Genomic DNA, 27,769 nt, shown 5'->3' on the forward strand with positions numbered 1-27,769 from the left:
AGCTCAGACGGAGCGAGGCAAAATGGCCAGTCAGCACAGCTCGGTTAAGCGGTCCCTTAAAAAGAAAAAAAAATGCAACTACTACAATTTGGCAGCAAATGTCGATGTGGCCTGTATGCAAAATCTGCGTGAGGACTGTAACGGTGCGAGACTCATCTGAGGAACGATATCCCCCGCTCACTGCTGCAAAGAGGTAAGTTTGTCGCCACGCCACAAAGCGATTTTATTTATACAAAAGATCAGTAAGTGATTTTGTTTTTGTCCATGGACACACATGAACCCGAGACCGCGGCACGCAGGTGAGTGTATCTGTGCTTGCTCTTGGGGCCCAATAGGGGTGGAGGCTGCGTGCTTATGTTTGTGTGTCGCATAGATGTCGAATGTACGCCCACAGCGGAGTCTATTAAAAGAGTCTAGTAAACCGAGAAACAGTTTGTAAGTGTGGAAGACCGTAGAAGTTTGTGCGCGTCCGCGGGGTACAATGTATTCTACGTAATGCTATCTGAGCTTGGCTCCGCGGCGTAAACGGAGCGCGTGCACATCAGCTACACACTTCAGCTAAAGATGTGCTGTCATGGAGTGACAGACATTCAAATGCGCTTCATCACACAAAAGATTATTGCAAACGCAAACGGAGCACACAGTGAACAGATCTGTAACCATTAACTTCTAGACAGATTGGCTGTTATCAGCGCAAGATAAGTCTTTTTTTTTTTAAAAAAGTCTAAAATTTGCAACGGTATTACCGTATATGGCGACGGTAAAACAGTGTCAACATTTAAATACCGCCCAACCCTACTAAACACAGCTCAGAAACACAAAAGGAATCTGATTTGAGGGCATCATCACACCTACAGCATATTGCAAATACATCCCATTTGGGTGCATTGGCATGAGTCGAGCACTTTCATTTTGATCCATGGGGCTGCTTCCTTCAAGACCGTTCCTCCATAGACAATGAGATGACTTCAGTTTCGCCAAAGCAGATTTTACATCGTTCTTAAAGTGTGACAGTAAAAACGAACATCATCACGTCACGGAAGCATTACCAAAGCAGCAGGCAAATATCGGCCCGCTCTCTTTTTTATGACTAGAGGATGTCACAAGCTTGAAGCATCCAGCTGCAACTGTCTACCAGACACTTATTACATTTTATATTAAAACTACTTCAGAGTATTGGAAAGTACTACTTATTTGTCTAGTATTTGGATAGTGTGGGTTTCACTAAGGGTCCTGCATTGAAACTGTAAACCCCTCAAGTCAAAATTGTATTTTCTTACTTTCCAACGTTGAATCTAGTCAAGCCATGGCTGCAATGAAAAGTTATGGGGTATTATGTACACTATACAAAACAAAGTTGCTATACTATACTACCATCTGCTGGCCAAAGATTTTCACTACAACACAAATACCAATCATTTTTAGATGAACAACAGTGCCACTAAGTGGTCATGTTGAGGCTCAGCTAGCCCTTGATTTGCATCCATTTTCTGTAGTGTGTTCACCAGCCAATCAGAGGGCACTATTGGACAACGCACACTCACACCTATGGACAATTTAGAGCAGGGGTGCTCAAGTTCGGTCCTCAAGAGCCCCTAACCAGCCTGTTTTCCATGTTTCCCTCCTGCAGCACAGCTGAATCTTTTCTTTTTTCTTTTTTCTGGAGAGCTCAGTATTGTTCATTTGGTAATTTTACCGATTTGACATGTCATCATCATTGCTCTCTCTCTTTTTTTTTTTTTGTATGTGGGTGAGTATGTGTATGTGCGTGTGTGTGTGTGTGCGTGCGTGCGTGCGTGCGAGTGTGTGTGTATTCATTAGTTCACCTAAAACCTATAAAAAAATCCCATACCGTTCACCTAAACCGAACACTTCCAGTCAGAGTCGTGAGGCACAGCTGAATCTAAGGATCAGCTAATCAGCAAGCTTTGCAGAAGCCTGATAACGATCCTGATCATGACTCAGGTGTGTTAGTGGAGAAAAACATGGAAAACAGGCTGGATATGGGCTCTCGAGGACCGAACTTGAGCACCCCTAATTTAGAGTCTTCAATGAACCACTATAAAGACAAACCTCAATCGATTTATTAGTGGTAACTCTTCATCAACATTTTCTCTCATTTAGTCCTCTCAGCTATTAAAATGTGAATATTAATGAGCTATGGATATTACAAAATATGACAAATGTGGTTACAGAACTGAATGTTGTCCTTTTGAGGTGAGTGTCTCTCCGAAGAAAGGCTGACGCACTAACATGCTCCGAGGATGACGATGATCTTCTGTCGAGTGATTTCAGAAACAGCGAAGTGTGAAGAGGCCCACAGAGCCCAGCGGGGATATCAAACTAGGCGGCTGAGAGAAAAATAGATGCTCTACCTTGCAGGGAAGAACGGTAAGCAATCCTGCAATGTTCATCATATGGCTGTCAGCGGGGTGGATTCATTTAATGATCATTTTTAAACCTGGGATTCATCCCCGCACAGCCTTTAGCGATGCTGTGTAATGATCTCTGATGATGATAATTTCAAAGGGCTGGAAATAGCGAGTTACACATCAGCACAGGTTGAGGCTCCCTGTTGATGTCAAGCTATAAAATCACAATTCAGGAAAAGGCAGAGCCATTCAATGATTTGGTAGTTGTCGGGCTTCTGTGATCAACCAACTGCTGCACATTTTGTGAGTTGATAGCAAAAGTATCTATTCCATTAAAGCCTCTTTATGATAGTTGGGATTTAGATTTAGAGTAAAAAAACTTTTGTTCAAATTAAATGACATTAAATAATCATTTGAAAAGCTGTCATAAGTGTCACCTTCCTATATTTCTATCAAACTATTACACTACCATACATTTAGAAATGTATAAATGCAAGACAGAGAAGCACAATTAAGAAGAAAAGCCCTGCTTGACCCATTTTTTTAGCCTGAGTACACAAAATGGTGGTATAACACCTCCACATCCAATTGTCAGCCTCCATTTAACAGCTTATTAAAAGGAAAAGGTGGCAGAGTAGGCCTTGCATGGCAACCAATGTTATTGTTGCGTATAAAACTTTAGAGCAACAGACAGGCAGACAGACAGATGGATATATAGCTATATAGCATTGAGACGGGATTTAAATTAATTTCAATCTAATCTAATCAAAAAAAAAAGAATAGCGTTGCTTGATGGTATGTGGAATATCAGTGCATACAGTCAACGCCCAGTCGCCCACCCAGAAAAATTTATAATTGACCTTTCGCAAACCAACGGCCAAGCTCCTCCCCGCTCCATTGAAATCCATTGTAAAATCCATCCACAAAACCTGTCAGCAGCCATAAAACCCTACCCCCAAAAAATCGAACAATCTGTGGACCTCTAACAAGGAAAATGGTGAAGTGATTTGCACATGGATTGTGGAAATCGGACATGAGGTATCCCAAGAGTTTATCAAGTGGAGTACAGTTCTTTCCATTCCCTAAGCCAAAATCACAGCTGGAGCGACGTCTTCAATGGATTAAGCAGTGTGGACGGCCTCATTCCCAGCTAAATGTCTCCAAAATCAACAAGTATTCCTACGTTTGCTCCAAGGTAAGTTGGGATAGGCTAAAACCATAGCGCTAAACTAGCAACTGAATGAGCTTAACTTGTTGTCAAATACACAGAGGATAGATCATCCACAAAACTGGAATCAAAGTTATATTTAGGATTATTTAATATGATATATTATCAGGATATCATTATCAGGCCATTCTTCATCAAATTCGGCGAGTGCTTCCCCGTTTTTGGCCTTGTAGAAATACAGTTTATCTTGATGATTGTTATTAATGTTAGCTGTGTAAAAGTTTACGTCCGAGTAGGTAGTTTTCGTTGACTCTCATACTGTAAGGTCTGTGATGTTTCAACACTAAGTGAACATAGCATCCTAAAAGGCACTTTGAACTTAATTTGTTTTCATCTTTCACGTAGCATTTTGTGTTACTTCAGAATAAACAACTGTTCTGCTCCATACAAAGGGGAAAAACAATCAGTTTACTGGTATAATTATTAAAAATGGGAGTTATTTTGCAGGATTACAATTTCCACGCTGAGAGACGCTGTTGTTTTTCAACTGTATTTATCTTGAAAACTGTATGATTTAGCCTCGATAGTTGTGAAGAAGTTCTGCATATTTGAATATCATGAATATATCCTTCCACTTTGCCTCCATCTGGAATATATCGCGCTTGTATTGCTCCAAAAACACTCAGTGACATGCTACGGTATGTTTATTGCAATTGTACATAAGGCTGTCAGACCCGGAAGCGTCAACTGAAGCGGGGCGGGGCTTTTACGAAAGGTCAATTGCCTATAAAGATGAAAGCAAACAATTTTTTCCCTATTAGACATGGCTATGGCCTGAGTAAATGAAGCCTCCCCTCAATTCAATATTGTTGCTTGGCACCAAGATGCCAGCAGATGATGCCAAAGCAATATTTGTCTTTAGTATTAATATTATTTAAAATTTAGTTGAATGCGTCTAGTTATCGTGAAAGATTGTTGAATTATACTGACTGGTGTTTCAATTGATGTATATAGTATGTTGGTTACCTTTGGGTACATGACGAGGGCAAAATAGCAGCCCGATTTTAATATGAGGTACTCACCAGTCAGTGTGTTGATCATCAACAATTAGCAAAATCTTGGGTTTGCGGACAACAGGCTTAGGAGGCTGACTGCTTCCCGTTGGTGCTATCTCAGAAATCGCCGCTGCCGTCACCGCTGCAGCTGCTGTCTTGGCATGTGCAGCGGCAGCGACATTCTGCGCCATCTGGGCGCTCTTCACCACGCTGGAGAAGGAGCTGAGGAAGCCGCCCGTGCCGGCGGCCTGAGTCGGGGCCAAGCCCTGAGTCGGGGCCGGGATGCTCGGAGGCTGTCGCCGCTCCGTGGCCGGGGAGGCCGGGGAGGAGGTGGAGGATCCCGGCGGTGTCGGCCTCTGCAGATCCATCATGTAGCCGTTGGGGAGGTTGGCAACAAAGCTGCTGTCTGACAGGCGCCGGCGAAGGTAATTCATGGTCACTGTGGCTGGTGCGGTGCTCAGGCCAAAGGAGGTGTGCTGGCAAAAAGTCCTACAAAACAGAGACTGACATTTAATTATACTGCATACTTGCATAGGCAATTAATCATCTTGTTAGACTGGTTTCTCAGCAATAAGCAATAATCTCGGGTCAATTTGACCCAAATGTTTAATGATGAAAACACATCTCAATAAACATTAACTGCATTAACTGCTTTTTTGCAAATATTTGAAATGAACCACTTTTAACAAGTTTTGTCATGACATTTGTGACGTTGAAATTGGTCAGTTTAACTCGGGCAATGTTTAATGTTTCAAAAGCATTCAGGTAAAACATTAGTAACCATTTGTAATGGAAAATATGCCAAAGTGAACCATTTAAATTGTCTGTCGATGAAATGTTTCATACTAATATTGACACTTTTTCACTCCTTAAATGGGTCAATTTGACCCAGAATGTTTAATATTCGAAAACCAACCCAATAAACATGGTTTCTTGCTTATTATTAACCTTTTTCATTCCACATATATTACTTATTATAGTTATTATTAAACTTATTTCACACCGCGGTGAGGTTGTCTTGTCATTTCCTATTTTATTTTGAAAATTCAGACTCCTTTCGTTTCAGGTCACTTGCTTTTCCTCATGTGGTGTCAGTGTCAACCCTGATTCCTGATTGTGTCCACCTGTTTCCCATTACCCTCGTGTTAAATGGTCTGCGTCTCCCCTGTCTTGTGCCAAAGTGTTTTTGTCAGAGCCACTCAAGCCAGTCACAGTCCTCAGCTTTGTTGTCCTGTCCCTTGTGTGAACTTTGGTTTGTAACTTTGTATAGCCACATTATTGTTTTAGTTAAGGAGTGATATTGTTTTGTTTGTAGTTTAGACATCCTCCCTTTTGGAGCACCTTTAGTTTAACATTTAATAGCCTTTGTTTTTTCCCTCTAAACGAGGAATTTTTTTGTTTAATAAATATCTGCCTTGGCCTCAAACCCCTATCTCTGCGTCTGAGTCCTAAATCTGCCACATTGTGTCAACTTAACCATTTATTAGTCTGTAGGTATGAAGTTTCATAGCAAAAAAAAACAATTTGGCCCAGTATATGCAAAATTTTTCAAAAACATCTTGTTTTCATTGCAAATATGTCGAAACAAACTGTTTTATTATTATTATAATTATTGTTTGTTGGTCTGTTGGTGACAAGTTTGATATTGAAAAGCAAACATTTGTTGTTTAACTTGAAAGTTGGGTCATTTTGACCACCAGAAGGGTTAATAAGCACAGCCCAATTCATTGCCTTCAACTGTACTGTCACATTTTACTTGACATTATGTGACAATTTTGTTTAGTGATGTGCAATTTGAGCATTTAGAAATAAAAGTTTGAAACCGTTGATTAACAAGATTATATACTGTAATTCTAAGGGCCACAGTATTGAAATCCCCTCTCAGAGCAGTTGTACGCCACTGCACTTTACATTGCAAACACAACAGGCAAAATAAGTAAATTTTGAATATCGGTACACCTTTTGTATTGAATCACATTAGATGCTGATAAGAGTATGAAACTGTTCTAAATCACGTTCAAATTGGAAAGCAATAACATTGGCATTTAAAATGACCTTTCAAAAAAGTTGACTTAATTCACACTATTCTGTTCCGAGTCACGCAAATGTCATTCAGGCCCGAAACCGTAATTCTTCATATATAAGCGCCTTACCCCTAATAAATGACGAAAGCACGCCACATTGGTGAGAATAAACGCCATTGGCCATTATGACATTCTTGTTTTGCATGGGCTACCCTGTGTATAATGGGAGACAACTCTGCGCTAATGATGTGAAGTTGGGAGTGCAGATTTACATATTTTTTGTTTGTGGAGCAGACAGAAGCCCCTGAGGGAGGAACTGTTGGGGATGAAAACAGTTACATAACATGTGCAAGCCAACGTGGCGGAGAGCAGCGGGAAAGCAGACGAGCCCCCAAAACCTGATTCCAAAGTAGCCCGATTTCACAGGAAATGACACTTGGATGAGAGGGAAGCACTAGGATTACTGCATATTTTGACATTTCTTAGTTTTCACTAAGGAAATTTTCTCACCAACATTTGGCAAATGTTACATCTGGATCATGTATCGCCATCTGCAGATGGAAGAACAACTTTAGGCAACATTTTGCTACGCTTGGACCTGAACTTTTGTTGTACATATTGCCTAGATTTTCCTTGCTTATGCTCAACATAAATGAAGAAAAAACATCTCAGTGAATTGAAGAACATGTTTACGTAATTAGATCATTTTATGGCATGCATGAAAATCTCCATCAAAGAGGGGAGCCGTCGACCCCTGCCAGGACAGAGCAAGCGCAACACCTCAGGGCCCCCAGACAACGGCAGCGCTTAGGGACAACCCCCGGGCCCCGCAGGGGCCACCGGCCGGAGAGCAAACCCAGGAGCCCCAACCCCAACACGGCCCGCGCCCCCAACCCAACGCAGCACGGCGGGGCACGGCAGGCCCGCCAGGCACCCCACCGGTCCACAGCCCCCGCTCCCCCCACAACCCCCCGCCCCCCATCCACCCGGGCCATCCACCCCAACCCAGCCCCCCAGCCGCACCCAGACCCCCAGCCACCCTCAGCACCCCTCTGGTGGCGCGCCAGTCGGGAGGGCGTCCCGCACGCCAGACGAAAGGAACCCGGCGGCGCGCCAGTCGGGAGGGCGTCCCCGACGCCAGATGAAGGAAGCCCGGCAGCGCCAGTTGGGAGGGCGCTGCCAGAAGGGGAGCGCAGGACGGCCGCAAGGCGAGCGCCGCAGGACGAGGAGCAGAGGACGGCCGCAGGGCTTGCGCCGCCGGACAAGGAGCAGAGGACGGCAGCGGGAAGTGCCCCGCCTGGCCACAATCATGGGCTTGAGGCCATCATGGAAGAGGCGAAGAGACTTGGCACGGCAGAGGCGAGGAGGCCCGGCCGGGGCTGCAGCGGCAGAGGCAAGGAGGCCCGGCCGGGGCTGCAGCGGCAGAGGCGAGGGGGCCAGGGGCGGCAGCGGCACAAGCGAGGATGCCCGAGGCGGCAACGGCACAGGCGAAAAGGCTCGAGACTGAGGCTGGGCCGGGACGGGGACTTAAGGCTGCCGTGGAGCCGGTACGGGAACTTGAGGCTGCCGTGGAGCCGGGACGGGGACTTGAGGCTGCCGTGGAGCCGGGACGGGGACTTGAGGCTGCTGTGGAGCCGGGACGAGGACTTGAGTGTGCCGTGGAGCCGGGACTGGGACCATATCAGCTTGCCGCCATTGGGGTTGGTGAACACAGGAGACACGAGGGACCGAGGATACAGGAACTAGAGACTCAAGACTTGAAGAAACCTGATGTGGTGAGGAAAATGGTGGGGAATGAAGTGGTGTGGGGACAGGTTTGCGACGTGACTTTTTTACAGACTTATTATGTGCTGAAAGAGATACGGGGTTTTGTGGCTTGGAAGACGTGGGCTGACGTTTGTGAAGAGGATTTGTAACCTTTACTTGGACGCGCCCGCCGGCCACCACGCGGAGATCCCGGATAGATGGCCAAACGGGTGCCCAAGTAAAGGTCACGTTGACCTGATGGTGTGGGGATGGGTTCCTCAAAAGAAAAATGGGTCAAGAACTGAGAAGGACTAGAAAAACCAGGGAAATCAAAATCTGAATCAAAATCATCGGAGTCAGAGAGGAGATTAACCAAAACCGGGGCATCTTTGTATCAGAAAGGTCAGAATTGGTATCTAAAAACGATAAGGAGGTAACTCATGTGACACACAAGGAGGACTATAGGACACGAGTGAAGGGGGCATAGATGAACGAGAGAGAAAATAGAACCTACAAGAAGAGGGAGGTGGTGGTCGGCAGGCTGAGGGCTAGCTGGGCGTCACCATGTGCTTCCCGCCGGGTCCTTTCTTGGTCGATTCATTCTGTCAGGATGGGGGAGCTTGAGGACCCAAATGCTCCCACAGAGCGAGGAGGCAGAGGTTCAGTCAAAAGAGGGATTTAATTAAACCAAAAACAAGGAGGTAAACGATGTACTGTCCAAAAACAACAAACTCCAAGAAGGCAAACAATGCAAAACATGGGGGGAACAACAAGGCAAAAAACTGGCAACATAACGGGAGGAAAAAACAATGAATTGACGCAGACAGAGGTCAGACAGGAGTCTAAATACACACGCACACACTAACGACACAACAAGACACACCTGGGGCAAGACACAAGTGGCTGAGGGCACTGATCGGTTGACACGAGGAAGGGCAGGATTACACTTAAGACCAAGGGAGACACACAAGGAAAAACAGAACCCAAACATGACAGTAGCAACATACACAAGGTAGGCACTTGCTCGGACACACTAAAAAAGCTTGTCTTGTCCATTTTAAATACCGCATCATTATAACCCAAGCAGCATGCATCCGTAATAACAGGTTTGTTCACTAATGACACGCAAGAGTAGAGCGTCGTGTCACCCCAAACTGTTGGATCTCTGCTGATGAACAGTGTGTGTATGCCTCATTCCTTATTTAGGAATCTTACCACAGATACAGAAACGAGACCCACTCCAGTCAATTTGCCGTTTGCATAATCAAAACAGCTGAGCTGTGTGACACTAATTACCAGAAGATAGGCGGCCATGTAAATTCATGTTCACTTGCAATATCAAAACTGATTTCAATCTTTAACCTCAACTTGCACAGCCTGAATATAAATGACCATCGTGCATATTTACTTTCACATGATTGGTGGCATTTTGTGACCTTTCCATTGGCAATTATTCAAGTTTAGATTTTTACAGCACACGAAAAGACAGCATAAAATGTGATAAAGCACCAGTAAGAGCTTTTATTGGGTGGTTTATGTTAATATACCAGCTCACTTCATTAATGGATTCCACTAATTGTGTCACGCGGTGAAGTTTGGTGGAGGACCCAAATGCAAGGAAGCAGGGCAAGGAGGCAGAGGTGATAGACAAAAAAAGGAATTTAATTATTCAAAACAAAAGCAAACTCCAAATGGCAGCAAAACAAAACGTGGGTAGGACAACAAGGCAAAAAACTGGCAGCATGACGGGAGGAAAACGACAATGAACTGACGCAGACAGAGGGGAGACAGGAAACTAAATACACACACATACACACATACACACACACACACACACACACTAATGACACGACAAGACTCTCCTGGGGCAAGACACAAGTGGCTGAGGGCACTGATTGGTTGACACGAGGAAGGGCAGGATTACACTTAACAAGACCAAGGGAGACAAACAAGGAAAAACAGAACCCAAACATGACAGTACCCCTCCCTCAAGGGACGGCTCCCAGACGTCCCTAAAACCAAAAAGTCCGAAAAACAGGGTGGGCGGAAGGGGGCACGGAGGCGGGAACCTGACCTACTTATCAGGGCCAGTCAAGAGGGCGTCATGGACGCCAGACGAGGGGAGCCCGGCGGCGCCGGTCAGGAGAGCGTCCCGGACGCCACACTGGAGCAGGAGGCGACTGTGGCAGCGTCCACGCCGCCCTGGCATGGAAAGCAGAAGGCGGCCGCAGGGCATGCGCCGCCGGACGAGGATCAGAGGGAGGCCGCAGGGCGTGCGCCACCGGTCCATAATCATGGGCTTGAGACCGCCATGGCAGAGGCGAAGAGACTTGGCACGGCAGCGGCACAGGCGAGGAGGGCCGGGAGGGCAGCGGCACAGGCAAGGTGGGCAGAGACTGAGGCTGCCGTGGAGCCGGGACGGGGACTCCAGGCTGCCGTGGAGCCGGGACGAGGACTTGAGGCTGCCGTGGAGCCGGGACGGGGACTTGAGGCTGTCGTGGAGCCGGGACGGGGACTTGAGGCTGCGCCAGACGTGGTTCGGTGACTTGAGGCTGCGGCAGACGTGGTTCGGGGACTTGATGCTTGTTTGACCTGACACCCAGAGCGCCACCAGCCAAAGCCAGCCTCTTGCGATAATGGCGAGATGATGATTGTCTAGCCTTTCCTTTTAGCACCACCACTTGTTTTTTAAATGAATGCGTAATATTGCTGAGGATACACTTCATTTTATTTCAGCTTGTATTTAATTGGGTCAGGTTAGATGAAGAAATCACAATTATCTCATGTCTTTTTTTATATGCAACGGTTTTAACAGTCCCATAGTCTTCAGTTATACATGTTTTGGTCTACTCTAGACTATTGTACACTGGCATGCTAGAATGCTAAACTAACAAGCTAAACACTGTTACCATTCAAATGTTTCCTGAACTGTAACGGCAGAGTGGGAAACAAATACAGGTCTCTCCCTCAAATTGATAAGTATCTTGTCTTAACAGAGCTTGACTTAACTTTTCCTCCTGTTTTGGAAATGCTAGTCTTCATTCGAGTCCCACTCCCAGCTGATTTTGAGCAAGAGGTGGGCTCCAGTCAATCATCGCTAACTGAACAGTTTCCCCGCCAAAAGTCAGTGAGGCAAATATTCACTGAATATTATCTCCAGGCCCTTGCTGCAAATGGTCCTGAACATGGATACCTTAATTCCACATTAAGTGGTAGGCAATAAATAACACGCTTAGAGGAATGAGCGTGTCTCCCCAGCGAGAGTAGGAGCAGCCCAACATGGCTTTTATTATTCATGATAGTCTGAGCTGGGGGTTCAGGAGTGGAAGCAGTGGGCACAGAGGGGTGGTTGGATTCAAGAGAGGAAAAGCAAAAAGGAGAGACCACAAGGGTAGTGTCTGACCCACTTTGGGCACTTCAGCTAATTCCACAAACAACAACGGACCAGCCACTTGAAAACAGATGCTAAAGAATTGTCTTGGATTTCTTCATTATCCACGTAGGCGGGAATCAAGACAACACTGGCCGACCGGGACCTCGAATGCCACTAACTAAACCACGGCGCGATTGCTTTTGTTATGTGCATCATTTTGAGAAACACATCCACCTGTGTCGACCTTGCACTAAAATATATAAAATATACTTGAAGAAGGGATTCCAAAATGGTCTTATTGATCCCCCAAAAGTGAAAATAAGATTTGTTTGTCTAACATGAGGACAATGGATAATGTAACTGGCTGCTGTTAAATTAATCTGACCAAATCAGATTTCCATTAGTTCCTGCAAAGTTATTACTTGCCATGAGTACATTTTCACCATGGCGCTACGCTTCAGACCAAATGCAAACAGACTAAGTAAGCCAAAATCCGATTCAGAGGATCAGCATCAACTTCCTGCTGGTTTTATCCACCGTAAAGCGTTCGCTTTGTCACCCGTGCCGCTCTTAAAAGTGCTGGTTGCAAATGAGTCATTAGGTGATAGTAGTCCGATGCGGTCGCTGGGCAACGTTGCCCCTCGTGTCATTTACAATCTTACACGGGACAGAAGCCGGCCTAAGTGACAACACTTGAGAGAACCGGGATGTCAACACTCATTGTGTATTCAACGCCTTCTTGATGTGACTGAATGGATCAAAGTGTAGTATGTAACAAAACAGCATTTAGAGGTTTATTCGTTTTGAATCTACAGTTAGGTTTTCTCATATATTATTAATATGGGTGTTAATAAAAATTATTCGGCAATACTGTATATCGCGATCTTACAGTGCGCACCTCTCGAATCGATTCGATATGTGGCCAAATCGATGTTAAAACACCATTTTTTTATGGACATGTTCAACAAAACGTCTTACTTAGGGTTAGGGTTCACACGATAAGCATGGAAGAATATATATATTAATTGAACATTAAGCCTTAATATTTTATTTCAATGCTGTTCAAACATGAAACAGATTGTTAAATACAGTGGCTCTCAGTTATAAGCCTGAAGTTTCAGATAAATAAATACATTTTCATACAAATCTTACAGCGTACAGCGTACAAATTTACTGATGAGTATTTTCTAAATTTGAGTTTAAAAAAAATCTCAGTAATCAATTTATAGATCTGTATTAGGATTAACCGGTATCGAATCGAATCGTGGCCTATGAATCGTGATACGGATCGAATCGGCAGGTACTGGCAATTCACACCCCTAATTATTTATAGCAATACTAAATAGCAGGCAGAATTGCAATGCCAAATCCTGTATTTCTCTACAAGCAGCCATCTTTTTTCTAATATGAATTGCGTTTATCGTAGGAGGTTGTGTGAAACTGCCACGTATTTGGACTCACAGCAAATCTTCAGAAGCGACGGCTTGACCTTTAGCTGTTATTTCAGCATGTGAAAACTCACATTGTCAACTTCTCGCCGTCGCTATTGTAGTTTTCAGCCCGCAAGTTCTGAAGCAAAAAGTATATTTTGGGAGATATTCTCGAAGCATGTTGGATGCCGGAGGTCTCGTCCCAGAACTGAGAACTCTGACAACTGTGGTGACAGAACACTGGAGGCGCCGGAACACTGGCGAGCTGGTAAGGCACAGCCGAGTCATCGGTCTGGGTGACCTCAGCGTGCTTCTCGCTGCAGTCGCCACAATAAGATGCGAGAAAAGCACTCTGGGACCGCAGCCGAGACGAAGACAGGTCTAATGACAATAAGCCTCGGTTAATTCAAAGGACAAGACATTTACTGCACACTTGTCAAAACTGGAATCTGAAAAGATGGATCAGTGCTAGCCATTCTTTCATAAAATATAAAAAGTTCAAGTGATAAAATATTTGTTTGTATTACGGTTGTAATTTAATTTACTGACCTATGTCTATGACCCACTTGTTTGATAGAATTTTGGAGAGCTGTCATGGTGAACATTAAAAGACTGCATGTCAAAATGTTTAGTAACTGAACAACTCTTACTGAAGTAGACAACTACTTTCTTAGTAGATCATGGTTCAACTATCTATCAACTGTCTCTGTTAGAAATGTTCCAAATATTAATAGTCATCATTATTATATTTGTCTATTTTCCATATTACACGTTAAGAATAGAGTGACGTCATTATATTTACTTCTGTGATTCGCGGATTGCATTCTGGGTCCATTACTTGTTGCGCAGCGGTTATTGTGCAGTTGGACGCCGCCATGAAAAAATGTGTTGCGAGCTGTGGTGATCGTGTGCGTCTTTGACCAAAAAAACACACATTGAACCATACACACATTGAACCATACATACATTCACACACACATAGATGATCAGACCATGGATACACAGGACTTCAGGATTACAAGCATCCATAGTTAGCTACAGTGCCTGCATTATAGCAGCCCATGCCTGTATGCCTGTACACTAAAGTGCAACTACTGTAACCGCCTCTTGCTGATGTTCCTGGATTAAAGATGCCAATCCACATCTTCGCTCCACTGTTCCTTTGTGTTCTGACCAACACCCGACCGAGTGCGAAAAGAGATACTCTATTTGAATCAAACCTATACAGTCCAAACATAGCCTCTCCAACAGTCTCATTCATGTTATTTTATGGTCCTTTGAGTCTGAAATAAATATTTCATTATTATTATTATTATTATTATCAAGACCAAAAAAAATTTCTGTATAATAATTTTTATATTGTTTATTGTTAGACTTTTGGCTTAGTGCCTGTAATATAGATTTATTTATTGATTGTGTTTAAAAAATAATTGAAAATTGAATCTCAATATTGAGGGCAATTAGATTTAAGACTGAATCAACATTACCTATACTATACTAAATCATAAATTCATTCCACACAATTTCCAAAAAATCCATTAATCGACTATTAAAAACATCCTCCTCAGCAAAGGTAGCCCAACTCAGATTCATTTTCGTACAATGACTATCATGTTATTGATGAATCCCTCCCACATAAAGACAATTAGCGCATCGATCCAGAGCTCCATTTCAAGCTTAAGTCGTGTGCACATTTGTTGCGCAGCTTAACCAGAACAAAAAAAAGGTCAGCGTCTTAATGAAATGATCATTACAATGAAAAAGCAGTGTTGTTAGTGGCCTTCAGGCGGAGGAGGCAGACAAAGTAATTGAATGATAAACATTTGGATCAATAATTCAAGTCATTTAGTCAGCTGTGCCAGTGTCGCTATCATCGATATTCAGGGCTTTGTGCTTTTCACCTGATATGATTGACAGCTAATGACCCCTCGGAGCAGATGTTTAATTTATTTAGATTTTTTGGGTTTGACTGGTAGTGATGGAAAGAAATGTCTGCAATTCGTAAGGGAAAGTGTTCAATTTCTCAAAGACCTTTTACGAGGCTGCATCAACAAAAACGTGAAGGAGGACAAGTATACTATATTGGATTAATACACTGATACCAAGTATTGATTGGTTATGACAGGAATAGCAACACTGACACGTGAAATATTGCTATAATGCGTCTACTTGATTTTTGTTTTAAGCCTCTCCTCCTTTCTAGCGATTACCTGTGCTAAAGTTGGCATTTAAAGTTAAAAAGGTTAAAGTACCACTGAGATTAAATAGGAAATAGATGATCATCCATTAATCAATTGATTGCGTATTGATGAATTGTGCCTGGAAGCCAGCAAGCCGAAATGGAGTGCACTAATTGGGCTGTTGATTCCTGCTCGTTTGTTGCCTCTAGAAGTACAAAATGATGTCAAGCAATGACAAGTCAACTTTTAGCACAGATTAGCATGCAAAAGTGCCATGTGGGCATACTGTATCGAGCAAAAGTACAATGGAGTTAAGTTCATCTTAAAGCAAAAGACGGCCTTTGAGTAAACACTCATCTGATTGGCCGAAGTTTGCTGGCTGGGGCTTGTAAGGACGGTTTCATTTATGTTCATGACACTTTATTGCGCAAAGTCAATTTTGTTGCTTATTGTGCTATATACTTCAAGTATATGACACATTAGCAATCATTTGTGCTACTTTAGCACGTGACATTGTCAAACTCAACCTTACGTTGGCAACTTAGCTGGACATTGTAATAAGAAGTGAATGCTTAGCAAAACACTGCAGCTCTGCTTACATCTGGCTTTCATATGAAGCATCAAAGTGGTCCTTGAGCTCTGGAACTTTGACAGTGGCTGAGAAACTCATGTGGGAGTAGTCATTTTGTGAATTCACCCTGGCTTGGTTAACCACAAATTTTCATAAATACACAGATACGTAACTAAATATTTACTAGGTTGTTTAATTTCACATTTGATGATAAAACAGGCACTCTATGACCATTTGTTTATTTTGAAAGGGGAAGTGCTTCTCGACCCTGTTTCAACAGTTTACCCGACAGTATGATGCATTTCACAAGTATAAATTGTGATATAAATTACAAACTTATTCAGTGTTATGACTTGGAAATAAGATTACTTTGCCACATTTAATACGAGCATGACACATCAAACTTTACTGCACACGCTGCATCACTTGCTAAGTTTTTACTTTAAGTAAATGACATAACGGACTCCCCCTTGTAATTTGAGCAGCAGCCTGGAGGTTGTGCAGTTTGTCTTTCTTCCGCCTTAAAATGTGAAAAAGTGGGAGTCCAGGTCGCCATCACACACTAATTAATAGCTGCCAGCCCCCCGCCCCTGGCATGACACAAGCACAGAGCGATGACTGCACGGGCTAAAGGCTGCAGAGGAGGCTGAGGGAATCCCTGCGGGAAGCTGTCGTCCATCACCGCCAGCACGCCACCGCTGCCCCCCAAAACTAGCTTGACGCATATTATTATTATTATTATTATAGCCCCTGCAACCTCCTGAATTTGGCTGTGGCTGCTGGGGAAACATGACAACGGTCCAGAAGGGAATGGTGTCTTTTATTGCTCCATTGTGTGAGAGGATGGGGCAGCTCGCGACAGGAACCTCCCTCGGTGCATTTAAATGGAAAAAAATAAAAAATTACCTGAGAGGTTGACAGTGACGAAAGAGACCTTTCCTTCTGGTTCTTTCCCCCACCCCTTCTATTTTAGGGACGCTGCTGCCTCTTTGCTATCCTCTCAGTAATTCCAAGTAACCCGGCCAAGTCCCCCACCTTCTCTCTCGCTCTCTCCTCCCTCGCAATGCACTCTGGGAAAGAGAAATGGGACGCGTACATTACCGCAGTATCTCCTCAACGTTGATTGGACAGGAGGCAAATTGAGGGCGTGGTTATCAGTACAGCGCGTGTGATTGATAACTAACTTCTCAGCTTTCCGACTGAGTTTTTTGTTTTGTTTGTTGTTTTTTAAAGATATATATGTATGTTTTTTCATTTTATTTACACATTTACAATTGAGTAGTAAACAACATAATAAAAAATTAATATGTCCGGACCGATGAAAAGAAACGAGAACGCCTGTGACTGTTTACAGTCAAGGAAACAGTGGCAACTGGTGGGCAAAGCGATAATGTGGCAGAGAGATGTAAAGGGGGGCGGAATATTAGTAATGTGTTGCGTTGCCAAAATTGTACTCAAGTAAGAGTACTTTTGCTATTATTAATAATACTTTTGAAAAAATAGAGAAAGTAAGTATAACTTAAAAAGAACAGAGATCTTAAAACAAAAAAACAAAAAAAGATTCCGGACAAGACTGGAGAAACGTTGTGTTTCTGTAAAAACGAATCATTTTATGGAACAATCTGAATGAAGAAGCCAAAGAAGGATAAAAGGATAACTAAAGCAATTATGTTAAAGAAATATGAAATAGCTTAATTAGGTTTGATCATTATGCCAATGTCATTTTTGTTGTTAAATGTCAGTAACTGAAATTGGGAACTAAAAAGTTATGTAACTGTGTGTGACCAGCTGTTTTATATATATTAGTGCTGTCAAAGTTAGAGCGTTAACTCATTGATTATCCATCCATCTACACACACACACATATATTTTTGTTTTATATTATATTCTTTTTTCTTTTATAAATGAATTTAAATAAATACATTAAATTAAATGAATACTGTACTCAGGTAGAAAAAAAAATGATCCACTAAAAACTTCAGGATGAATAAGTATTCACTTTAAAAAACAACTTATTTTTCTAATGGGACATTGGGTTTTCAGTACCAAGTAGCCAAGACGGTCAAATTCAACGGAGAGGAGCTAAAAGAGTGCAAGAAGAAAGTTGAAGATCTGGAAAAGCAAAATGCCCTGCTTGAAAGCGACAACATAGATTTGAAGGACAGAGTGAGAGAACAAGAACGGTACAGAATGAGGTGGTGTCTCCGCATTAAAGGCCTGGAGGAGAAAGAAGGATATCCGAATGCAAGTTGTTGAAATCCTCAGAGAAATTGCTCCAGACTTGGAGATGAAGATGGAGGAAGCAGTTGATGTTGTCCATAGGATGGGGAGGAAGATGGACAATAAACTCAGGCATGTCATCGTGTTGTTTGCCAAAAGATGGATGAAAGAAGAGATCTGGCGTCGGACCAAAAATTCACAGGTGTGCAAGGAGAAGAAGATATGTTTTGCTGAGATGCTACCACGGGAAGACTGGGAGGAGAGGAGACATTTTTGGCCACAAATTGAACAGGCGAGAAGAGCAGGGAAGATGGTTTTCTTCAGGGGACCACACGGGTTCATTGAAGGACGCCGGATCGACGATAAGTGAAGAATTTAGAATAAAAATGCTATCTTAAGGACAAAGTGGAAATTTTGGAAAGGACGTTAAACACTGTTTTGTTTAGGTTCGCTCATTCTTTTTCTTTTTTTTTTTAAATATATATACATATATATATATATATATATATATATATATATATATATATATATATATATATATATATATATATATATATACACACATATATATATATATTTTGTATGTGGGTGAGTATGTGTATGTGCGTGTGTGTGTGCGTGCGTGCGAGCGTGTGTGTATTCATCAGTTCACCTAAAGCCCATTAAAAAAAATCCCATACTAATAATATAATATAATAATAAATTGCCAAATGCAGAAACAGGTTCGCTCATTTTCTGAGGCGGTAACATACAAGAGGCTTTCAGTTGCAGCTTTTTTCATTCTATTTTTTATTTTTCTTTGGTGTTCATGGAAAATGTGAAACGTTCATTTGGTTCATTGAATGTAAGAGGACTCAAGGACATTGTGAAGAGGAAAGCACTCTTTTTGTTTTGTAAAGGGCAAAAATCTAATTGTTTATTTTACAGGAGACTCATTCTACAAAGGGGGACACATCTTTTTGGACCAATCAATGGGGAGACCGAATATTATTCAGCCACGGCTCAAACAGGTCAGGAGGTGTGGCTATTTGTTTCAATGGGTTTCCAGGAGATGTTGTGTCACTGGTTAACGGTGGTGTTAAAAGTGGAGAGTTTATGTTTTGTTTTGACAAATATTTACGGAGATAACAATGATTGTCATAACCAGAAACTTTTGGAAAAGGTGACTGAGGTCATCTCTGAATTGAAAGTTGTATACTCTATTGACTATGTTTTGGTGTGAGGGGACTGGAAAATGACTCCAAATGAGTGGGTGGAAAGGATGCCTCCAAGGTTAGAGAAATCTCAAGAAAATGACATTGTTTACAATTTTATGTCACAAAATGGTTTAACGGATGTATGGCGAAGCTTAAACCCAGAGGTTAAGAGTTACTCATGGTTTAAACCAAATGGAGATTGCAAGTCTAGAATTGACTATTGGTTAGGGAGTGATAATATTTTAAACAATACTTCACAATCTAAGATCTCTAAAGCTCCTCTATCAGATCATTGTTTTATTGATTTATTATTAGAATCCACAAGAAAGGAAATTAGAAATAAGAGATATTGAACATTTAATGCTAGGTTGTTGCAAAACCAAGAGTACTGTACTAAGGTTAGGGAATTGATAAAGGAAATTAGCAGTGATGGCGCACTTGAAAGTAATATAGGCAAATGGGAATTTCCAAAATTCAAAATTAGGCAACTTTCCATTCAATACAGCAAATAACTTAAAAAGAAGAAAAGGGGCTGTGAGAGTAAGTTCCTTAGGGATATAAATATCTGTTGTAATAAATCAGCCCTATTTCCTGAGGAAAAGAAAAAAATAATGGAGTTGCAAAATAAATTAGATGATCTCTATATTGATAGTGCTCACTGTGCGTTTATTAGGTCTAGGGCAAAATGGATCGAGGCAGGGGAAAATAATTCTCCCTATTTTAGCAATTTGGAAAAGAGTAGACAAATAAGGAATTCTGTTTCTAGTCTGATTATTGATGGAGTTGAAAACAAAAATTGCAAAAGTATAGAAAAGGAGGTCTTCTCTTTTTATTCTGATTTATATACCTCAAACTGTTCCACAACGTACGTTGATAATTTTTTTGATAAGATTAAGAATTCTATCCCCCATATTGATGAATCCTTTAAAGGTCTATGTGAGTCCGATTTAAAAATTGAAGCATTAGATTCTAATGTTCTCAAGATGGCTATAAACTAATCTCCTGGGCCAGATGGGCTTACGGCACATTTTTATTGATACTTTTGGGAAGATGTTAGAATCTTATCGTTTGAAGCAATTAAGGAATGTGTAGAGAAAGGGTAATTGATGTCTACTATGAAACCAGGTTTGATCACCCTGATTCCCAAGCCTAGTAAAGATAAAAGGATATTAGATCATCTTAGACCAACTACACTAAATACAGATTTTTATAAAACTTTTGAGTCAGTGGTACATCCCTTTATTATAAAAACTTTAGGTTATTTTGGTTTTGGGAAGAAATGTATAGACATTATTGGAATGCTTTATCAAGGGATTAATAGTTCAGGAGCCTTAGGTCATGGCACTTCCCCTAGGTTTGACATTAAGAGAGGAATCCGACAGGGTTGTGGGAGCTCACCATTACTGTTTATAATGGTTGCTGAAATGTTGTCTATTTTGTTAAAAAAACAGTAGAGTGAGAGGGCTAAAGGTAATGGAGAAGAAAATTGTGATAAGTTAGTTAGCGGATGATGCGACTTTATTTTTGGAGAATGTGGATCAAGTTCCACTGGCTCTACAAATTATTGATGTTTTCTCAAAGGCTTCTGGTTTACAACTCAACTTTGAAAAAAAATGTGAGATTTTGCCATTACATGATTGCCAATTACAATCTGTGTGTGATATACAGGTAAAAAAAGGAAAGTCAAATATTTGGGGATTGTTATCTCTAAGGACAAAATGATGACAGAAAAAATGAATATGTGAAACTGTGGACAAATGGAAATCTAACAGATGGCTTCAAAGAGATGTTTCCATTTTTGGAAGGGTTTTATTAACAAAGATGGAGAGCCTGTCAAGAGTCATCTATCCTGCATTTTCTTTACCAATTTCGGCTAAAATGATTAAGATGATAAACACTAAAAAATTTTGATTCATATGGAGAAACATGCCAGTACATAAGGAAAAATGACATGCTTAAAGGGTATGAAGAAGGCAGTATAAATACCATTGATTTTGATGTTATGAATGGAGTCTTGAAGTTAAAATGGCAGAAATATTTTGTTACATTTTGTTTGTTGTTGTTTTTTCACTGCAATGTAATACATTCCTTCTGAACTTTTTAAAGTTTTTTAAAAACTTGGTTACAATTAAAAACATTGATTTCCCCCTGACATAAGAGTCTTTTTTGTTTGGTGTATTTCAGGAAGACAAGAAATTAGAATTTGTTTTGAATTTTTTGTTTCTTTTAGTGAAAATTTTTATTCATAAATGCAGATATTTTAAAATAAAACTGTGTTTACTACACTGGAAAAATGACGTTATATTATTTTGTAAGTCTTTGAAATTGGTTATGGATAGTAAAGCCCCTCATTTAGTTTCTTTATTGGAAAGATTTGAGTTGTTACAGTCAATTACAAATATAATTTCTGTTGTTTATTTTTATTTTTATTTATTTATTTATTTATTTTTTTTATATGTTCAATTATATTGTTAGAATGCTTTTGCTTGATCTTTGTCAAGTAATTTGTCATTTGATGATACATTTTTGCCTTATTTGTTTGTGTATAACTGCTTAATATTTTTTTTTTAAAAAAGGGGTAGATGCCACGGGCTTCCCACTTCCGGGTTTCACACATCAGCGTCGTTTCCGGCCACTGATGGCCGTGTTCCAACACTTGCACCCCCACTCCTGCGCCCCCCAACCTCGCGCTGCCGCCCATCCACCCATCAGCGGGAGCGGGCAAGGCGTCTCAACTCTCTGAAATGCTTCAGACAACTGAAACAGACACACTCGCACCCGTCGACGGGAACGCGCAACAGAGGGGCACAAAGGCAGAAGCGCACGAACTGGGACGCGGCCCACACGTCGCAGACAGGAAACGGAAACAAAGCTGATGTGTGAAAAACAGGAAGTCGGAAGTCCCGCCTCCTCTGTGGCATATAGCCCATTGTTTTTAACCAAAGCACACGTTTCAAACAGATGCAAAACATACAAAGGAATGTGGAAATTCAGGTACTCCCTAACAATATAATCTTAACTAAAACAATAATAAATCTTTACAAAGTAACATAAAAATAGCAAATTCGGTTGTAAAAAAAAAAAAAAAAGGTCTTAAAGCCACTTTGAAAACTTTGCATCATGCGAAGGATTCTGTTTGATTGGCCAAACCAAGACAAACGTCACCAGTGGTTGGTTACCTTGGATTATGGTCATGTGGCAGAATTCTCTAACAAACCAAACAAATTAATTAAAAATACATGTAGCCTAATGTAACAGAATAAAAGTAGCATTTTATAGTGAAAAAAAATACTCAAATAAAAGTAAAAAGTATGTTGCTTTAAAAGTTCTCTGACAGGCACAATTTATCCAAAACGTTACTGAAGTACTAGCGCAAATCTAGTACTTGCCGATGAATATTAGTAGACTTTATTATTTTAGGACTTGTAGGAATCACATCTTATTTATGGTGGTTTAATATTCAAACATAACCGAGCCCAACACAATGAGCAATTAAATATGATTTAGTACCAAAGCAGCATGGTGTCCTAGTGGTTATCATGTAAATGAAGGCACTGAGGTTTGGGGTTGGAATATCAGCTCCGGCTCACCCATGAATCCGACTGGTTGGTTTTTGTGCCCTATGATTGTCTAGCAACCAGCCCAGGGTGTACGCCGTCACCACTTCTCGCTAAAAGATGCCCCAACTCGCCCATGATCAAAATGAAGACAAGCATGATAGAAAATGCAAGGATGGATGCATTCAGTACCATAAAAAAGAATGACATGTAATTAATTCATCAACACAGCAGATGTTCATAGAAAATTGCAATAGAGCACATTGGAGACTCCATTAGGTACACCTGCATTGTCTTTGTGCTGTCAAAACGAGACAAGTGCCACACTTGAAAATGCTGAATCCTTGCAGACATCTCAGTGGGTGTATTGCCGGTTCCCACCAGTCGCCACAGGCGGACATCAGACAGGAAGTAGCTGCTTAGGCTATTTAATGTCACTGCAGCTTATTTACTGTCACTGGGTGGGATGCCCGCTGCATCCCGCAGGCTATATTTCCCACAGGACACTTCTGTCTTAACAGGCAGCCAAGACAAAACAAAGAAAAGACAGTGACATTTCATTTTCGTAACTAATAAAACCCTCACAATTAACCTACTTGCGTACGTACATGTGCTAGTTGCAGAGAAGCATAAGCGTTCATTTCAACTTGCGGGGTTGTTTTCCCGGCATATATCACCGTTCTTTTGGCTTTGGCTTGGACTCCACACTTGTCAAGCTGCCACTTGCTTGTGGTTATTTTTAAGAATGCGTGGGCAGTGGACTACAGAACACCCCAAAGTCCTGGAACGTTTTTTTTTTTTACAGTTTAAAACAAAAACTACAAGAGAGCAACAAAATTTAGCACTTACTGAAACATGGCCGTCTTGCTAACAAATGGAAGCTCTATTAGTGGATCTCCTTGTAGGTGTTGATTCGAACATGGATTGATGAGAAAGCGCGATACAAAATCAATATTTTTAGAGTAGTAACACTCTTGGGTATATTTATTCTTTATCACCACTAGAAGGAGTCCAGGTATTTTTTCAGGCCTGTTTTAAGTATGGTTTCATGCTTTTGTCAAAGTCAAGGGTCACATCCGTCTCGCAACATTTGAGACCCACGAAAGCAAATAATGATCTATTTCATTTTCATTTCAATTTGTGTATTTTTTTTCTTTAATTTACGGAAAATATAAACCCAAATTCTAAAATGTCTTCAATTTATAACCATGTATTTTCACCAAATACTTACTCAAAGGTGCATTAAAAAGGTAATATTAAAGCTTTTTCTACATCATGCATATTCCACCAATGCCCAGATGAGTATGAAGAGCCCTGACTGTTTTACTCTGACTGCATCTATCGGCTTGTATCTTCCCTTTAAAGTAGAGTGTGCGGACCCTCACACTCCACAGTTTCTTTAGGGAGAAGAGGGGCAGAGTTTTTCTTACCTCATTTGAAGTCATGTCTTCGTTTGTCAACTGTAGCTGTCGCTTTAAGATCGTGCACGTACTCACACGTGCACCATGAATAAGCCTGACAGATGTTGCAGTTACGCTTTGGGCCAGAGGCGGCAGTCGTGAGTAAAAAAATGACAAACGGCACAAAGATCCTTTAATTATTGAATGATGTAAATGCAATTCTACTCATTTGCTCCCAAAAACCTATACATACTTTCTATTTTAAATGTTTTAAGTGTCCCAAAGATGTAGTTATACGTTTTTTTTAATGTTTTTTTTTTTAAATGCAGAGCAAAAAGATTATAAAGAAGGCTTTGATGCAGCCTCTCAACTGCAAAGAATGGTTGAAGAAATGGTAGTTATTACACAAACGGCCAGCAGGTGGCAGCAGGGCAAAAGAGATCAACCAGGGCCATGTTGAAAAAATGTACTCATTTACTCACATTTCTAAATAGATTTGTGAACAATGATGAAACTTAGCTATATTCTAGTGTTAATTGTTGCAAAACAGAAATAGATAGTAGTATACTTTTTTTATCTTGATGAAAGAAGAGACTCTAATCGTTCCATGTTTTTATAGCAATATAACACAATATTCTGTGGGCCTTCCAAAATCAGTAAAAATCCAGTATAACAGCCGGGAGTGGAGGGGATTGCTTCTGTGAAAATGGCTGCAAATTAATAGTTTGACACTGTGATTCTACATTTACTGTGTATGGTTTTATCATCTGAGGGAAACCCGCGAATGCGTTTCATACCCAAGCTTAGTGGGTTGAAAAATTTAAACAAGGCCCAAGGCCCCAGCTAATCCTTTCACACGTATGTGTGCTAAATGTGTTGCAAACCACCCCAAAACATGAGCATGACAAATTGAAATGCAATCTGACATCAATCTATGTTGCTATGAATCCCCCTCCTCTGAGATGCAGCCGGTGAACACGACTCATTGAATGTGTGTGTGTGTCTGTTTGGTGTATTGGGAGAACAGACAGCACGGTCACTACATGGTAGGTTGAACACATGCTCAAGAGTTCAGCCGAGGTTTAGTAGAGCATGAGTAGGATAGAGTGCTTTTATTTATGGATTCTATCGATCAAGTTTTGCATTCCCATGAATAATGTCACATAATTACGGTACCTCTTCAGCCTCAGTTCTTCTTATCAACGGAGGAGTTGGAGCAAACACGGGAGAGGCCTTCAAGGGTTGTGATGTGCCTGCAAAATGCCAGAGACAGTTGAAGTGGCCATTTTTAGACCAAATCAGCTGCTTTGTCTGCGCTTGCAAAGGCATGTTGTCAGCATGCATAGCTTCTCTGAAATGTTTTTGTTGCACTGCTCTCTAGCTCAGTTATCTGGTCAGGTTGTTTTTTTAAATAGTTCAATCAGGGACTCATTAAACTTTGGAGATAACAGGTAGCCCAATATGCTATTTCCCTGATCAATGGGATGGAAATTCTATCTACTGTAGTGCCAAATCACTCTGGATTTTTGTTTGGCTGTTAGATGTATGTATAATTTACTGCATTTTCCTACTTGTACATACACAGTGTAAAGTATAAACTAGAATAATTGTTCCCCAAATAAAATAAATAAGTAAATGAATAAATAATCAGGCGCTTTTAACTTGCAATTATATGTAATTTGAGGCTTCATGAGTGGTCCCATAGGTTAAAGAAATAAACTTGCTCATCGTAAATATGATTTTTCAGAAATACTGCAGCAAAACATCACTGGATGAGTCTCGCTTGTCTGCAGGGTCCAATATCGGCCACATAGGGGCATCAGAGTGCTGTGAGACTTTTTCCTGTTAAAACAACAAAAAGAAGATTAGTTGTTGATCGCTGTCACTATATTATTTGTGTGTGTGTCTGTGTGTGTGTATATATATATATATATATATATATATATATTAAAAAATATGTTTGTGGGTGGGTGTATGCCGTACTTGCTTCTGGCTTGCTTTTTATTTTGCACCCTTCCTTCCTTGGCTTAAAGCTGCTTTTCTCCTTTCCTTTGGTATCTGTCCAATACTGCTTGAAAATTTATATTTTTGACTCAAATTGACATATTCACCAAGCCACATATTTAAATGTGAACCTATAATTGGGTTTTTGCTGAAAAGTGCCCAAAGTTGAATGTAAAAATTTTGTTTTGGCGCCATCTGGAGGCATCCTGATGTCATGAAACTATGTTGCTCAGGGGAGGGGCTTCATCTAGTCAGACCCTATTCTTGTATAATAGAAAAAAATGCTTTGCTAACATCTTGTAGGCAATATGACCGTTTTAGGGTGGGTGTCAATTATTTGCCTATCCCATGTGCATAGAAGGGCTTTGCTGCACTTCTTTCCTATTTAGACAGGGCTTTCACACCATCTTATAGAATCTTAGGGCATTTCAGAGAGAGCAAAAACTTTTTTGATTTGTTTTTTGGGGTGGGTAAATGTGTAAACAGTGTAGTGTAAATATGCAGAGATGACTGTATATAGCTTTTGACCTAAATAAAATACATTAGGAAGCAAATAATTGTATCTTTCTAACTACATTCATATATATAAATGTTTCCTCCACTTAGGTAAGTGAATAATGTAGTGTATGGTATAGCATATAAGGAAGAGTAATGTGTGGAGCTATTTCAGCTCCAAACACCCAGATGTTGTTTGTGGGAAAATGTAGGTAAGGAGTTATGACAAAGCAACAAACCTTGTATAACACAACAGGCTAAACAAGGCATTTATGAGCAGGCAGAGTCACGGACAGAAGAGGAGAGCATAGATTTGATGCTTCGGTGCTGCAGGGAGAAAATATAAACACTGTTGCTGATGGAGATGTTCAATTTTATAAATATGATTATGCAATAAGTAACAAAAACAAAAATATATATGGCTTTAACTTCAGCTACACTACTCTATGACTATTAAAGTATACATGACTATTAAAAGGATACTTGATTCTTTTAGGCATTTCAGCAGAAGGAAGTTAATATTTTGTCTCCAATCACTTTCATAACTTCATTATTTTTTAGGTACAAAACACATTTCCCACTTGCTGTCGACTGAAAATGACATCACAGGTGCTCGGGTAACAACCAATCATGTCTCAGTTTGTGAACGTCACATGACGAACCCAGAAAACAGGTGAGTTACCCGAGCTTTGACTCTGCACCATGTGATGTCATTTTCAGTCTACAGCAATTAACTGGCAGAATGTGTTTTTAAAGGTATTAATTGGAGCCTAAAGTTAAAATTAATTCTAGACATATAAATGGCTAAATGAGTCAAGTATCCCTTTAAAGTTTCTATGTAAAACATTTGCTATTACTGCACTGCAAATGTTCATCCTGGTGTACAAATGTGCGCTTGTTGTTTCCCTTTAAAAGGGGGCAAGGCTCATTGCTGGGAATCGACGTCATTTCGCCGTTTTACACACGTCCGGATCAATG

The 27,769-nt window shown here is 41.0% G+C and overlaps 1 protein-coding gene and 1 long non-coding RNA gene across 5 annotated transcripts in view; one reads left to right on the plus strand and one right to left on the minus strand.

Annotated features, from left to right (window-relative positions):
* The window catches only part of syn3 (synapsin III), an 85,502-nt gene extending 68,528 nt beyond the window's left edge, over window positions 1–16,974 (minus strand). For 2 of the 3 annotated variants that reach the window (XM_077543382.1, XM_077543380.1), the window contains exons 1-2: window positions 16,826–16,974; window positions 4,623–5,084 (exon numbers count right to left, since the gene is read on the minus strand). In XM_077543382.1, the coding sequence (XP_077399508.1) occupies window positions 4,623–5,029 (407 nt within the window). In that variant the 5' untranslated portion in view covers window positions 5,030–5,084; window positions 16,826–16,974. Of the gene's footprint in view, window positions 1–4,622; window positions 5,085–8,879; window positions 8,999–16,825 lie in introns of those variants that run through there. The other variant, XM_077543381.1, reaches the window with a different exon arrangement.
* LOC144034552 (uncharacterized) lies at window positions 1,930–5,538 on the plus strand. Of its 2 annotated transcripts, none has more exons than XR_013288247.1 (3): window positions 1,930–2,217; window positions 2,296–2,391; window positions 4,678–5,538. It is a non-coding gene; the product is annotated as an uncharacterized LOC144034552 (long non-coding RNA). The 2 variants fall into 2 exon arrangements; XR_013288246.1 differs by having other exon boundaries at window positions 4,717–5,538.
* Window positions 16,975–27,769: the final 10,795 nt, after the last annotated feature.

This window comes from Vanacampus margaritifer, chromosome 15 (genome assembly GCF_051991255.1).
Source record: "Vanacampus margaritifer isolate UIUO_Vmar chromosome 15, RoL_Vmar_1.0, whole genome shotgun sequence".
Classification (NCBI taxonomy): domain Eukaryota; kingdom Metazoa; phylum Chordata; class Actinopteri; order Syngnathiformes; family Syngnathidae; genus Vanacampus; species Vanacampus margaritifer.